Source organism: Porites lutea, chromosome 12 (genome assembly GCF_958299795.1).
Source record: "Porites lutea chromosome 12, jaPorLute2.1, whole genome shotgun sequence".
NCBI lineage: Eukaryota > Metazoa > Cnidaria > Anthozoa > Scleractinia > Poritidae > Porites > Porites lutea.
This window is the reverse complement of record NC_133212.1, coordinates 1,741,263-1,755,334: the sequence shown is the minus strand read 5'-3', so window position 1 is coordinate 1,755,334 and position 14,072 is coordinate 1,741,263. Positions and strand designations below refer to the sequence as shown.

Sequence of the window (14,072 nt, the reverse complement as noted above, 5' to 3'; positions counted from 1 at the left end):
CAAAATATAGTGAATCTAATTATTTAAAGCACTTTTTTTCTAAAGTAAAGGAGAAAACTAAACAGAGAGGAAACAAGAAAACGTGAAATAAGTATAGATGTACAAAGATTGGTCAGGCAGTAATTAGGAAGCCTAACCAACGACGACGGAGACGACGACAACGGCAAAAAAGCAATAGGTTTTTCCCCGTCCACATGTATCCGGATATTTTTTATTACAATGATTACCTCCATTGTCAAACAAATACTCAACCACCCAATGACTGTTTTCTGTGAAATATCTGTTCGGAAAAGCAAAAATTGTCTAGATTTTTTTAGATGACCGTTCCATTCATGTATAGTTTTTGAAGCCTATCTAATAAATTCCTTACGATTTTGTGAACTTTATTTTTTTCCATTTCACTTCCGAGGTTAAGCCTTTTTTTAGTAGAGAAGGGAAACCTAAAATTTTTGGAACCAAAAATGCAATGCACAGAAAAATTGTCTCTTTCGTAAAACTCTAAATTGCAGCTAAAATGTTCGCAAAAATAATGCTGAAGCCCTTGTAAAAAGACTCAAGCTGCCCTGGGATGACCGAAAAAAAAAAACATTTTTATCGCTACTTAGGATCGTTTCTAGATATCTAAAAGTACTCTGGTTAGCCTAAAAAGTGTTTCAATGCATTCAGGAGGAAACTTTACGTCCAACTTTAGACCAAAAATAACCCCAAATCTAAATATTAGTGCAAGAATGAGTGGATCTATATCAGCGATTTTGAAGTCGTTGAAAGTCGCTGTCTGTATTATCAGGTTTAAAACCTGATAATCGAAACTGCTCGGTTTTTAAACAGTACATAAAAATTCTTAATAAAAATGCCATATTTCTTGATGTTTTTACAGGTTGCTTTGAATCGTTTAAGAATGAACGATTTCAACCGACCAAGGATTTTACAATTACAGCATCCTCAGAACTTACTACTTATAGAGCTACTTATAGTCGCCTTTATGGTACTCACGGTTGGTGCAGCTCTTCAGCATCCCTATCTCAGTACTTACAGGCTGATTTCAATAAAATTGTAACAGTCACAGGCGTGGCCACTCAGGGAGATGCTACAAGGGACAACCGGGTGACAAGCTATTTAATCCGCTATGGATACGATGGTAAAACATGGATTAGTTACGGAGCTGGACAGGTAAATTTGCAACATGTATTCATATATCTGTCTGGATTTGCTTAAAGGGACCTCCAGTAGTTTTTCCCCGACATTCTCATTTGGGGCTCGTTTACTTTTCTTTTTTTCTTTGTTATAACATTTTGAGTGCACAAATCGTCTAACAAGCTGCAGTAGGCATTAACTCGGTGTAAAATCCTTTGAAACTCACGAGTGACGTAAAACAACGAATACAAAGAAGCCACTGAGAAGCCAACACAATCGAGCCAAGGAAAATAATAACTAGAAAACAAAGAAAAACTTCACAGGTTTTTACACCGAGATAAACCCTAAAATCATGTACTTATAATGCTGTCTGCATTTAGCCTGTTGATCCCCCTCCCCCGGCCCTACCACGAACATCACTACCGGCGATCATTTCCCACTATTCTCATTTTCGTGTGATAAAACAATCCTACTTGAAATCAGCGCGCTCGATAGAAGTTGTTTTCTGTGGTCGGTTAATTTTCTAGTTTTCCTTTTGGCCGCCTGGAGCAAAGTTTTCAGGAAGGCACTATTAAACCTTATGAAGGAACAAGTCTCAAGATTGGCAATCGTCCAATTACCGTCGTCTAGTGTTACCGTATTTCGTCTCATTTTGGCTACACGGTTGAAACACTGACCAAGGGCTCAAGACAGAAAAGTATCATATTGCGAGCTTTGTTGTAAGCGGTGACGAGTCTCTGGCTTCAAAACGTAGGTTGTAGGAGTCGAACAATGTAGCAATTTTTAGTCCGACTGTCCTCCTATTACAGCCTGCAATTTGAAGCTCCGCAATGAACCTATTTGTACATTAACTGTGTGTGACTATCTAACGTACTAAATATTAGAAGCCAATGCAGATTCATTCACATCTATAACTCTTTGAAACTTTCAAGTAGACTTCAAGTGAACGTTTAAATCTTACCTTTTGTCGGACATAATAGGGCCATTTATACGAGGAAAAATAAGACGCGTCTTAAATAAGACGCGAACTGTACCATTTATACAAGCATGTCTTATCTAATAAGACGCGTCTTAGCTAAGCAGCGTCTTATTTTAGACGAAATGTGCCGTTTATACGGAAAGTTCGCGTCTTAAGTAAGACCCGTCTTATTTTTCCTCGTATAAATGGCCCTAATGAGTAGACAGGGGAGATTATTACCCTAAAGCGGAAGTTTTACTTAGTGCTTAATGTATCCCTGACAACTTGTCTTGTTTGTCCGTTAATTATTGGAACTTCAGTCGAGGAACGGGCCCCTGAAGGGACATTTGCAACCCCGGTTAGGCTGACTCGTGTCCAGTCACGAGAAGCGTGACTAAAGGGAGCGCGAGGGGTGATGGGAAGGAAAAGCAGAAAAATTGCTCCTTCCCATTACCTCTAGCGCTCCCCTTCAGCCGGTTCGGGAACATACCACAGATTGTGGTGTCCTTTAAATAAAATTATTTGTATATCTCCACTTACTTTGTTCTTGATCTACCACTCAGCATTTGACTGGAAACAGCGACAGAAGTACCATTGTTGTCCACTGGTTTGCTCCTCCGTTTGCAGCGCAATATGTCAGAATATTTCCCAAAACATATACTGGTGAAATATGTATGAGAATGGACTTGTTTGGCTGTAAGGATTGTAAGTATAATTTCTTAGAGGGGGATTTGTGAAAACTGAGATACATGTGTTGCCGTATACAGCCAATAATTAATAGTAATAATACTTAAAAATTTATAACGCGCCTTTTCCATGCAAATATGATCAAAAGCGCGTTACAAAGCTTTGAATGTTAAAAAAGAAAATAAAAGCTCAAATGTACACAGCAATTTAAGCTAAAAAGTAAATTTAGCTTAAAAATTTGAATAAACAAACTAGCTTAATCTTAGTATCGCACGCAGCCGTTTTTGTCTCGTCACACAACTCTCCTCCCCATCTTGCTTCCTCGGGTAACCAATAAGAACAAGGAATGTGCCTCACTTTGCCCGCTAGCCACATAATAAGTACTTTAGTGCTATTTGGTATGATGCAGAACTTTCTAGCCTGCGCAAAGGAAATGGGATTGAGATATCTACTGGCAGGATAACTGCTGTCGTCGAAAACGGCGGCATCTGCATTTAAGAGTGAAGTTTGTATCGTAATGCAAACCTTTTTGCCAGTAGACAGTGTTTGTATGGGTTGTCCTACAACTTCGCGTTCAATTTGCAATTTATTTGCACGAGTGTGTTTTTCAAAAAAGTATCAAACGGGCAAAATTCACTGGATCAACATTCGTCCACTAAACATCCCTACAATGCAATTCGATCGACGCAACACCTGAACCCAGTCTCACGCGCAACCTCAAAGTGGCCAATAAAGATTTGCGGCACCTGATTGGTTATTAAACAATTCTATTGTTTTTTTTGCCAATCACAATGCTTCATTTACGGATAATTGAATTATATTTCCTCGTTTTTGTACTCTGCTTACTTATAGGCTGTTTTTAGTCCTCTATTTTCCCGATCGACCGCTCTGCATTACAGGCGGCCAGCATATATCTTGGATTTGTATCAAATCTACTTTCTCGCCTCCCTCCCCCCGAATAAACCACACACACTCTAAACCCCGGCTCGATCTTGAAACTGCATTACTGCTCTCAGCCAATCAGATTCAATGAACCTAATGGCGTGTAAAATTGAGATATTGTATTTGATAAGTTTGCCTAAGTTATTTCTTGTCGTCTTTTCATTAAATATTTGCTTGTCTCTTTCAGACCAAGTTTCGTTGCCGTTAAACGTTGATCTTGATGATGTTGGTGTGATAGCCAACACTAGTCAATCTGTGACCCTGACCTGTGTGGCTAGTTACAGCCCTCGACAACCTTCTGGGTATAGTTGGAGCAAAGATGGAGCGGGGCTGTCTGACACAACCCCCTCTCTTACCATACCATACAACAATGCCAGTAATATCTACAGTAACTCTTGCACAAGAAAGCTCACTTCAGTCAGTGGAGTCCAGTGTAATTCAACCTACCAATGCTCTGCATCACTTTCTGGAATACAAGGCAGTCATCAGACCACTGCAAATGTTATAGTGTCCTTAAGTAAGCAAAAATTTGTGCGTACCTTGGAACGCCTTTTTACTCGTTATCGTGAAGGTGAAATTTAATTTAATATACGGGATGACGCAGTTTTCAATAACTAACATAATTGAAGTTCTTTATAAGGACACGAAAATATTGCATTCCAACAATACATGACTGCAAACGGTACTAGATGAACAAGGAAGTACTTTCTAAAAAATACCTCAACCTTTAACGTATTCTAAGTGGGTAACGTATTTTTAACGGGTTTGTTTATTCGTTGATTTTGTCACTTGCTCAACGGTTTAAGTGCTGGGTTTTAGATAACCTTATAAGTAAGGCTCATTATGAGGCACATTTTTGTTGTTTTCAGAGAAACCTGGCAGGCCAGTTGTTCAAGTTAATCCAAGTGACGTTAAAGCAAGATCAGCATTAGTCACATGGCCGTATAATCCTGGAGCGGATGAAATGCCTGTAACTGCCTACAATCTTGAGTATCGAAATAGTACTTTTGCAGAGAATATATCTTTGGGAGCTGTATTAAGTAAACGGATTATCAACCTCAAGCCATACACAGCCTACAGTGTTCGGGTGTTAGCCAACAGTGTCTTAGGAAAGAGTCAATGGAGTAATGTCCAGAATTTCGCAACAAAAACTGCCAGTAAGTGTTGATGCAATTTAGATGCAGTGCTAAGAACAATAATTTAATATAATACGTTCTTGTTCCAAAATCATCGCCACATCGTTTTAGCGGTCCCATTCAGTCGGGTAATGAAATTTTAACTACTTCTGCTATATCTAATCGATATTTTCATTTTAAAAAATCTGAAGAACTGCGACCGATAAAGGTGTGCAAGCAAACGTATTCAGTGATTTTCATGTAGTAATCAGGCGTCCGGTCATGGATAGAACTATTCTGACTGAGGATAAATCAATCTAAACTTTCTCTTTTTAGAACCTGAAGTCGATGTCCAGATCGTGAGTGTAACAAGTCCTACTTCGCAGTCAATTCAAGTGATTTGGCAGGTAAACATAAGATTTATTTTAACAAAAACTCGTTCGTGTTTCATAAGTACTTCGTTTCTCAAGAGAGTTGCCTATTATTTCCATGCCTCTCCAACGAGTACTACCCAGTCGCTATTGAGGTGCACGGATCTTCTCCTCACCCTCCCCCCAACCTCTCCCCCCCCCCCCTTCTCCACGCCTCCATCTTCTCTTACCCCGAAGCTTGTAAATGGTGACTGTGTACGAATCTGGTTTCATCAAACAGAAGAACCTATGTAACCACTGCCATCTTTGTTCATTCATGTTTACTGCTTTGTGTAAACAACGGGAAAAAGTGCAGGCTTGAGCTTGTCTGCGTCAATCCTGCAAATTTATCATTTTCAGATCTTAAAGTTTCATGGCGTTCACTGTTAAAAGGTTTGAAAATAAAGATAGATAATGGGGAAAGGAGACTTGTTGTGAAAGCTGGCAAACATCGAAGATAAACATGAAAGTGCTGCAGGTTATGTTGGGAGGTTTGTAAGGGTGCACAATCCTTTGTTTTTTGTTCACGAATTATGACTAAAGGAATTAATGCAACATGATAGAAATAATATTGAACGTTATGCACCGTCAAGCTCCTAAAAAGATAACAGAAGCATTTATTTAACGATGTATTACTTGAACACTAATTTAGTCAAGTTCATTTTGTAGACACCAAGCATCACCAATTTAAACGGACCCCTTAGAGGGTACAGCATTGAATACAAGGAAGAAGGGAAATCTTTATGGACAACAGTCAATGTCAGTGACTCATCAACCGATGAGACTTTACAGAGCCTGAAGAAATGGACATTATATTTCATTAGAATCGCAGTCAGTAATGGCGACTTTCTTGGTCCACCGGGTCCTAAAAAGCAAGCTCGGACGCTAGAAGATGGTTTGTGTACTCCTTGACTTAAGTTGTTTTACTTCAGCTTGTTTTTTCTACAATTATCTGCCTCTTTTCCCCCTTGATCACTTCGAAAACAAGAGATAACTGCCAAAAAAAAAACTACCAAAAGGGGTGCAATTGACTTTCACCTCTGTCTCATTTTATATTTAGCACCCAGCAAACCGCAGATGTTAGGCATAAGCTTACAAGAGCCAAGTGAAAGTACAATGCCCAGAATGACGGTCCAGTGGCAACAACCTGCGGAACAAAATGGTATCATAAGGAAATATCGATTGGTTTTCACCTACACCATTGATGGAATACAAACTGACATTGGAAGTGAAACAAATAATCAAACCATGAGGTACAGTTTAGATGTTTTCGGTGGAATACAGTACAGAGTTGAAATTTGGGCAGAAACTGTTAAACCCGGGCCAAGGCTAACTGGAACTCACCAAGTACCAGAATTCAGTAAGTATCTGTTTTTCAGTTCCCTGCTGCTATTGCATTGTGGCCCTTTGTGTTTAGCTGATGTGTGAATACCATACGCAACAAAAATTATTATGGGTGCTAATTCAGTGGTGGATTCAGAGCTGGAGGTAAGGGGGGCGCTGGGGGGGGGGGGGGGGCGTGGGACTCTGAAAAAAAATTGCCAAAGCGAAGTATTAAATAGGCCATTTTCGAGTTCCCCCGGGCCTCTGTTTCAAAACGAGGGCAGGTACTCAGCCTCATTCTTATGCAAATAAATATCATTTTCACAAGAAAGGTTGTGCACCTAGCCTCATTTTGAAAGTGAGGGTTTTTGGAACTCGGAAGTGGCCTATTACCTCAGCCATGATGGCCTCGGCTTTTGTCCAAAAATAACGGGTGCCTGGGCCCCCCGGGCTCCTCCGGCCTAGGCCCCTCCCCTGGAATCGCCACTGTAATGTAGTAACAAGCACAGAGAAACATCAAATTATGATTGTCTACCTCTGAGATGCCAGCCTTGACAATTAAAGAACGATATCGGGAATAACAAAATAAAATGTTGATTACGACGAGAATTGAACTTACTAGTTCTAGATTGTATCTCACAGCACTTCAACCGATTGAAGTAATTGTTTATATGAAATTCAATCCAGTTTATCCGTTAGTAAAAACTACTTCCTGACTCAACCGTGGAATCTGGCGCTGCTCACAGCAGAGCAGAACCATAGTGGAGTTAACCCTTAAAGCCCTAAGAGTGATCAGCATCAAATTACTCCTTGTTATATCAGTGCTTCATAAAACAGAGTGGTCATGAGAATTACGGACATGATCACACAATATGAATTTGCTTGATATTTTATCAACTTCTCCCCACTACTTCCGTAGGAAATAAATAGGGTCAATCAATGAGAATTCAAATTTTGATCTTAAGGCTTAAAGGGTTAAAGAGTTTTTAGATGAAATTAGACAGCTTACAAATCACCTTTTGTGGATTTTTAAATGAATGTATCATTTACCTCTCTCAGTTTCTGTGATGCACATGAGATGAAAATTTGAATTCTTACGTTACAAACGTAGCACGATCAAGTGTCACATCCTTGTTTACTCCTTTTTAATGTTGGAATCTTAACTTTATGAATCAACTCCTGAATAGATTCCAGTGTTAAAATGTGGCGGGGTTGAACGGACGTAAATGGTTAAAAGAGACAATCTTATCGACGGCACTTTTAACTGTGACTGTGAACGACAAACTGCAAAACGTTTTCTCTCACTTTAGAAGCCCTACGGCGTACAAACAGTTTGGTGACGTGAGAGAAGTGAAGGGAGGGAAAGATTTCGGAAACTATCCACCTACCCCTCCCCTAAGCCAACATAACCAGTTTCTTCGCTCTTAGGGCAAAATGTTGGTTTAGGGGAGGGGTAGGTGGGCAGTTTCCCAAAATGTTTAATGATCCAAGATTTCCAGGACTATACTTTCACTAATTTATGCCAATCGTGGTTAGTGAACTTTATGGTATGTATTATAAATATGCTTATTTTAATTTTTATTATTACTGTTTTTATCTTTTATTTTTTCCCTCCTTATCCTTATCCTTATTGCTAGGGATAAGAACTTGTTATTCTACAAAAGAGTCATTTTATCTTTGGGGTACCACAGGTTTATTTTTTTATCCGTTGTTTTTTTCTCTTAGAACCAAGCGCGTTACCTCCCAACATAACCTCTGAAAAGATAAACGAGACAACTTACAGAATAAGTTGGAATCCTCTTCCCAGAAACACAAGTAATGGAAGAGTGATCGCTTACGAAGTGAATCAGACGAAGCTTTCTACACCACGCACTGCAAGATCCGTGTCCTCTCCCTCAATTTTACAAAACACATCCCTCACTTTTATCGTTTTAACTGATCTTTTATCGTGCTCTGCTTACAAAGTTGAAGTACGTGCCTACACTTCTGCTGGGCCAGGAGTCTTTGGCAGCATGGCCCATGACATCGTGACCACAGGTATTTAAATATAGTCGGGGACAGAGCCTGATGTTTGGTTTTTTTGAGGGTGTAGATAGAAGTATTAGTTAGAGGAACTGTTCATTATAGAGAGATGTCCATGTTATAGGTATAGCTTGTATGAAGTTTTCCATCTTTGGGACAAGGAATACTTTCCATAATAGAAAGGAGTCCATGTTATGGCGATGTCCTTGGGGGGATTCATGACTGTACAGTCAAAAATTCTGAATACAACACCAAAACCATTGGTGTATTACCAAGGTGTTAGTAAATATAGAGGAAGAGATTGTTATATGTAGATTTAGCCAAGGCCAAAAGCGAAGCTCTCGAAGGAACCTTCAAGAAGTCTTTCTGAAGTAAAGTTTTCTGAGCCTGCACTCATTTTAAAACCATAACTGGTCAACGGAGAACTTTAATAAACACTTCGCCTCAGTGAGTGGTACATTTGAGCCCACGATACAATCATGTGACACTCGTCAGCGGACACTTATTTTGACAGCTGTCAATTGATCATAACATGGATGTCCAATATCAAGTTTTAATATAATTTGTTTGTGCCTTGGACTTTTGGTTGTAGTTCCAAGTGAACCAACTGACGTGAAGACGGAAAATCCTGATAAACGGAGCAAAACCTTGCGGTGGGGTTAAACCGAAACTACACCGCATTGATAGTTGGATTTTACTAAAATATATACATTGTATATGATCCAATGTCAAATGGTTACTGAAATCCCAGTAATAACGTTTACGCGCCGCGAAAAAGGCGCTTGACTGTTATCTTATTAAGAGATTTGGGCAACAGAAACAATATTAAGCGATTTCCACTTATCCTCGGTCAGTGTATTTGGAGTTTCTCACTGCCTCCCACATCTGGCACCAATCTTGCTGTAACCTTATGCTCCGAAGTGAATGGGGCCGTTTCGGTGACTAAAATAAAGAGAGGATCTTGCAAAAAAGAAAATACAGCTGTTTTTGGGTCTAATTTGGTTATCTTAATTAGGGCCAATAAAGACTAATTTTCTAGGACTCATTTGAATTCACAGGCTCAAATGGGTCCCAAAAAGACCTGGAATAGATATTCGATGGGGCTGCTGGTTTGGTCAAATGGCTCCACGAATCAGGTTAAATCGTACTTTCTAGTCGAAGGGTTAAATTAGAACTTCGGGACCAAGGAAGATCTTTCTAACATTCAGTCCACGGTGGAGTTATCCATCAGTGGATAACAATTAACCTCCTTAAAAGAAACAAGAAGGTTTAGAGCTCTTACATCTAGAGTCTGCACGTCTGAGTACCACTATAATTTTAAGATCAAAATTATGATTATGATTATGATAAAAATATAAATACAAACAATGAATTGTTCGTAAGATCTTAAGAACATGAACATCAATCGCATTCACTGCATTTGTAATAAAACAATTGCCTCTTTTTACTGAATTACCAGACATTGACGAGTGTGCTGTGTCTAATGGCGGCTGTAGTCACAAGCGTGTCAACATTGTGGGAGGCTTCAAATGTGAATGCCCTGACCCTGAACTGAGCATGTCATCTGACAACAAGACCTGTCACGGTAAGTATAAAAGAATAGCTGCTTTCTGGCGTTCAATATTAACTTTAAAAAATAATAATTTAAATGTAGGAAATTATAACTCAATGTCTGAATCCAATAGTAATCTAGATAGGCCTAAAAAATGTTAAAGTTCGCAAAGAATGCTTTGCTACTCTAGTTATTTTTTTGTTAATCGTTTTATTTTAGCTCCAGGTGTTAACGTGCAGTGTAAGAGTGAAAACATGACTATCATCATACCCAAGTCCCTCCTCTTTGGTATTGACCGTGAACACCTTCGACTCTTGGACACCAGTTGCAAAGCTGCAGAGAATACTACCCACTTCTCACTCACAACACCGCTGACTGGCTGTAACACAACAAGCAGGCACACACCCACAGCTATCGTCTACTCCAACGCAGTCTTAGACATGCCCGTGGCTGTTAAAAGTGTGGTGACACGTGTTCTTGAATTAGAAATACAATTCAGCTGTTTTTACAGCAAACGTGGCGTGGTTTCATCAGTTGTTTGGAAAGCAAGTAACAGAAAGCTTGTGTTTAGCAATGAAGGAGAAGGGAATCTGAGACTCGCACTTGACATGTTTCCTAACAAAACATTCGTGAGTCCTTACACGACGAGGGACTTCCCTGTGGCAGTGATACTTCGCAAGCCCCTCTTCTTTGAAGTGTCAGTCATATCAGATGATAAGCAGCTGTCAATCAGAGCAGACCGCTGTTATGCCACGCTTACTCAGGATCGTACGAACCCTCTGAAGTATGAGTTCATTAAACAAGGGTACGACAAAAAAACATATATTATAGTACAATGACATTTCTCTGTAAAACAAAAAATGCAGTCAGTTAACTAACAGACGATACACGCGGACAGGGGGACTGGAGCCGAAATGTGTCCCGCAGTGGTTTCTGGGATCGTTAGTGGCGACGCACATGTCAGCTATTGGTCAATTTTGTCCTGTATCTAGTTAAAGTCCCAGAAGTCTTTGCGAAAGTTAACTCGGTCCAGTTTCCTTCCGGTTTTAAAAGTGGCAAATTGTTGTCGAACAAAAGCAATGTCATCTTAGCGGAAGGGGTTAGTGGAGTTGGGTGTGTTCTACGAGTTTTTACACTGACTCACCGGCGTAAAATTCGTTATGTAGTCGGCCGCTAAGTATGTCATGCACTTAATTTAAACGATTAAAGCAATTAATTAAACCGATATAGACACAGCATCTTCATTTCTTTTTATTTGTACTTATTTTTTAACTCAGTTATAAAGGCAGCTTCTACCTTTGTTTGATGCCATTTCTCTTAGATGCCCAAGTGATGCAACCTTACAGTACCATTCTGCGCCCTTAGCTGGTGTTCAGCGGTTTAGCCTGGAAGCCTTCAAGTTTATTGCAGATCATCCATTTGTTTTTCTTCACTGTCACGTGATCCTCTGCAATGCCTCTGACCTGGGTTCCATATGCAATAAAGGCTGTTCAGCAGAAGGCGACAGACGAAGACGTGAAGTTAGTCCCCAAGAAAATGACGCCTACACTTTGGGAGAAGGCCCAATCTACCTGGCGCGCGGAAAAGAAGACGAAATACAATCTAGTGGTCTGGGTATGAGGGGTATGTATTAGTGGGCATGTAGCATAAAATTTATAAGATGACTGAAATAATCAGCATTTGGTTCTAGTTTAAAAGAGCCGTGTTAAAATGGACTACACGTGATGATGATGCTGATACTTCTGATTCAATATTGCGAAAAACTTTATTACCAAACTTAAAGTAAAGGACCGACTCTCTTATAACTTCTGGCTGCATCTAGTACTCAATATCCCGCCCTCCTTTTTGTCTTCATACGAAGCTTCCATGGCACCTTCCGATACTGAATATGTAGCCATCCTAATTTCACCAAGTAAACTAGATTCTGATCATTTCTATATCTGATTGCAAACTTATCGAGCCTTGCACCTAAATTGCGTAATTGAGCATGAAACATCTTTCGCAACAATGACTCAAACTGCAATACCCTGAAATAGGTATTAAGAAGTGTGTCCCGTTTCTTCATTCCCGACCATTTTGTTGATTCTGAAACTAAATTTCATCTTTCTAGGTTCCAGTCCCTCCATTATAATGGCTCTACTTGTGACAAGTATCGCATTCCGGTGTGTACACCGCTGATAACCGTTAAGAAGTCACCTGACAGGACTAATGGTAATATCAAGTTACGACAAAAGATGAAAGCATGCTTATTCACGTTAACTTGATGTCACACATTTAAAGGGTACCTTGTATTAGAGATATTCAAACTGATGAGCTTAGTTGATTCATATTCATTGTTCAACGGCTTTTTGCTTTCAACGCCTAGAAGATCTCTCTATAAAGTAGAAAGACAACTCAAACTTTTCACCTAACCGAATTCCTCTATATTTCTGAAACATTATAAAAGCTATCTTTAATCTTTAAGGCCTAGGGCAAACGTCGAACTTTTCATGAGACAAACCAAACTAAGTGAGTTAAGTTCGATGTCTGGCTTAGTTAAGTTCGTCTGAATGAGTTTGGATCGTCCAAGACGTTCTATCAGTCCCTTCCAGACGGACAGAACGTCTGACGATCGTTTCCGGGACAAACGTCAATCTTCACATGCCACGAACTAAACTAAAGCTTTAACAAAACGGGCAACAAAAAAGTGCAACTTGTTTTGCAACATTGCAGCAAAACGATTTGAAAAGCGATGTTGCGCGATTTACCACCCACGTTCAAACCTATTAACAACTTTATTTGTTGCAAGACAGGTTTGATTTGAGTGGTAAAACGCCCAACATCGTTATTCAACTTGTTTTGCATCGGTGTTGGAAGACAAGCTGCACGTTTTTTGTGGCACGGAAATAAAAGATTTGCATGATAATGTATATTCAGGTACCCTTAGAGAAAGAAGATTTGAATGATTTTGAGTGGAATTATTAGGCACTTTTCATTTAAATTTTAATTGGAAAGGGAACTAACTTGATTATAGACCTTTTACGCTTGCATGTTTCGTTTTCTTAATTCAGATCACGGGATTTTCTCAATAGTCCTTCCATAAATTATGCATCCAAATGCACGTGGATAGGACGACATTTGAACGAAACAGTTTCCGAGAAACCTAAATTGATCCAGAAATTGTCATGTTCTGATTCTGTACCTGTAGTTCTTGAGGTTGACTCCAGGAAGTTTCAGTATAAAGTCCTTGAAAATAGAAGAGAAAAATGACATACGAGTAAGTGGCGATAGCTTTTCAGGCGCACTTGTTTAAAAGGTAGATAATGCTATCCACCAAATGAATCTCCATCCAATGGATAACGCAGTTGCTTTCTCTTATACTTGTCCTCTAGATAGCGCAATGCTACTTAAAGTAACAGACAAACGCTAAACTAACCTACAATATCAATCAAACCATATAGGGATTTTAAGCAAGCGTTATGATCATTACACGTTTCTGGAAAACTGCCCACCTACCTCTCCCCTAAACCAACATTTTGCCCTAAGCGAAAAGTAAGTGTTAATGTTAATTTAGGGGAGAGGTAGGTAGGCAGTTTCCCAGAAACGTACAATGATCCCTACAGGGAACATTCGGATGCGCGCAAACACCAAATGACTTAATACAAAAGATTGAAATCACAGTGAAAAAAAATCCACGCCATAACACAAAGGCAGCCGAAAATGGTTTCCACAACACCAAGAAGCTGCCAATCCTCCCCCCCCCTCCCCCACGCCCTTCCCTCAAAGAATTTTTCTTAGGTATCCCGCATGTAACATACGTCCTAAGAGAAATTTAAGACGCTACTGTACCTGCGGCCCCATGTTGTATGAGGAGTCTCAAGTTGCTGAAGTAGCGTCTGATCCTATCGACATGGTTGTGCTAGGATCAGGTTTAGGATAATTTGCCTGTG

At 39.7% G+C, this 14,072-nt stretch overlaps 1 protein-coding gene across 1 annotated transcript; it reads left to right on the top strand.

Annotated features, from left to right (window-relative positions):
* The first annotated feature begins 728 nt into the window (after window positions 1–728).
* LOC140921867 (uncharacterized) lies at window positions 729–13,640 on the top strand. The gene is made up of 13 exons (XM_073371866.1): window positions 729–777; window positions 878–1,170; window positions 2,656–2,797; window positions 3,909–4,238; window positions 4,591–4,878; window positions 5,173–5,243; window positions 5,916–6,141; window positions 6,307–6,606; window positions 8,295–8,606; window positions 10,051–10,176; window positions 10,363–10,948; window positions 11,465–11,766; window positions 12,254–13,640. Exons 1-13 carry the CDS (start codon window positions 729–731, stop codon window positions 12,319–12,321), a joined length of 3,093 nt encoding a protein of 1,030 aa, XP_073227967.1. The 3' UTR covers window positions 12,322–13,640.
* The last annotated feature ends 432 nt before the right edge of the window (window positions 13,641–14,072 follow it).

Coding starts and splice junctions, on each gene's coding strand:
- LOC140921867 (XM_073371866.1), top strand. CDS start 729: ATGAGTGGATCTATATCAGCGATTTTGAAGTCGTTGAAAGTCGCTGTC. Junction 778..877: donor GTCGTTGAAAGTCGCTGTCT/GTATTATCAGGT, acceptor ATGTTTTTACAG/GTTGCTTTGAATCGTTTAAG. Junction 11,767..12,253: donor TAGTGGTCTGGGTATGAGGG/GTATGTATTAGT, acceptor TCATCTTTCTAG/GTTCCAGTCCCTCCATTATA.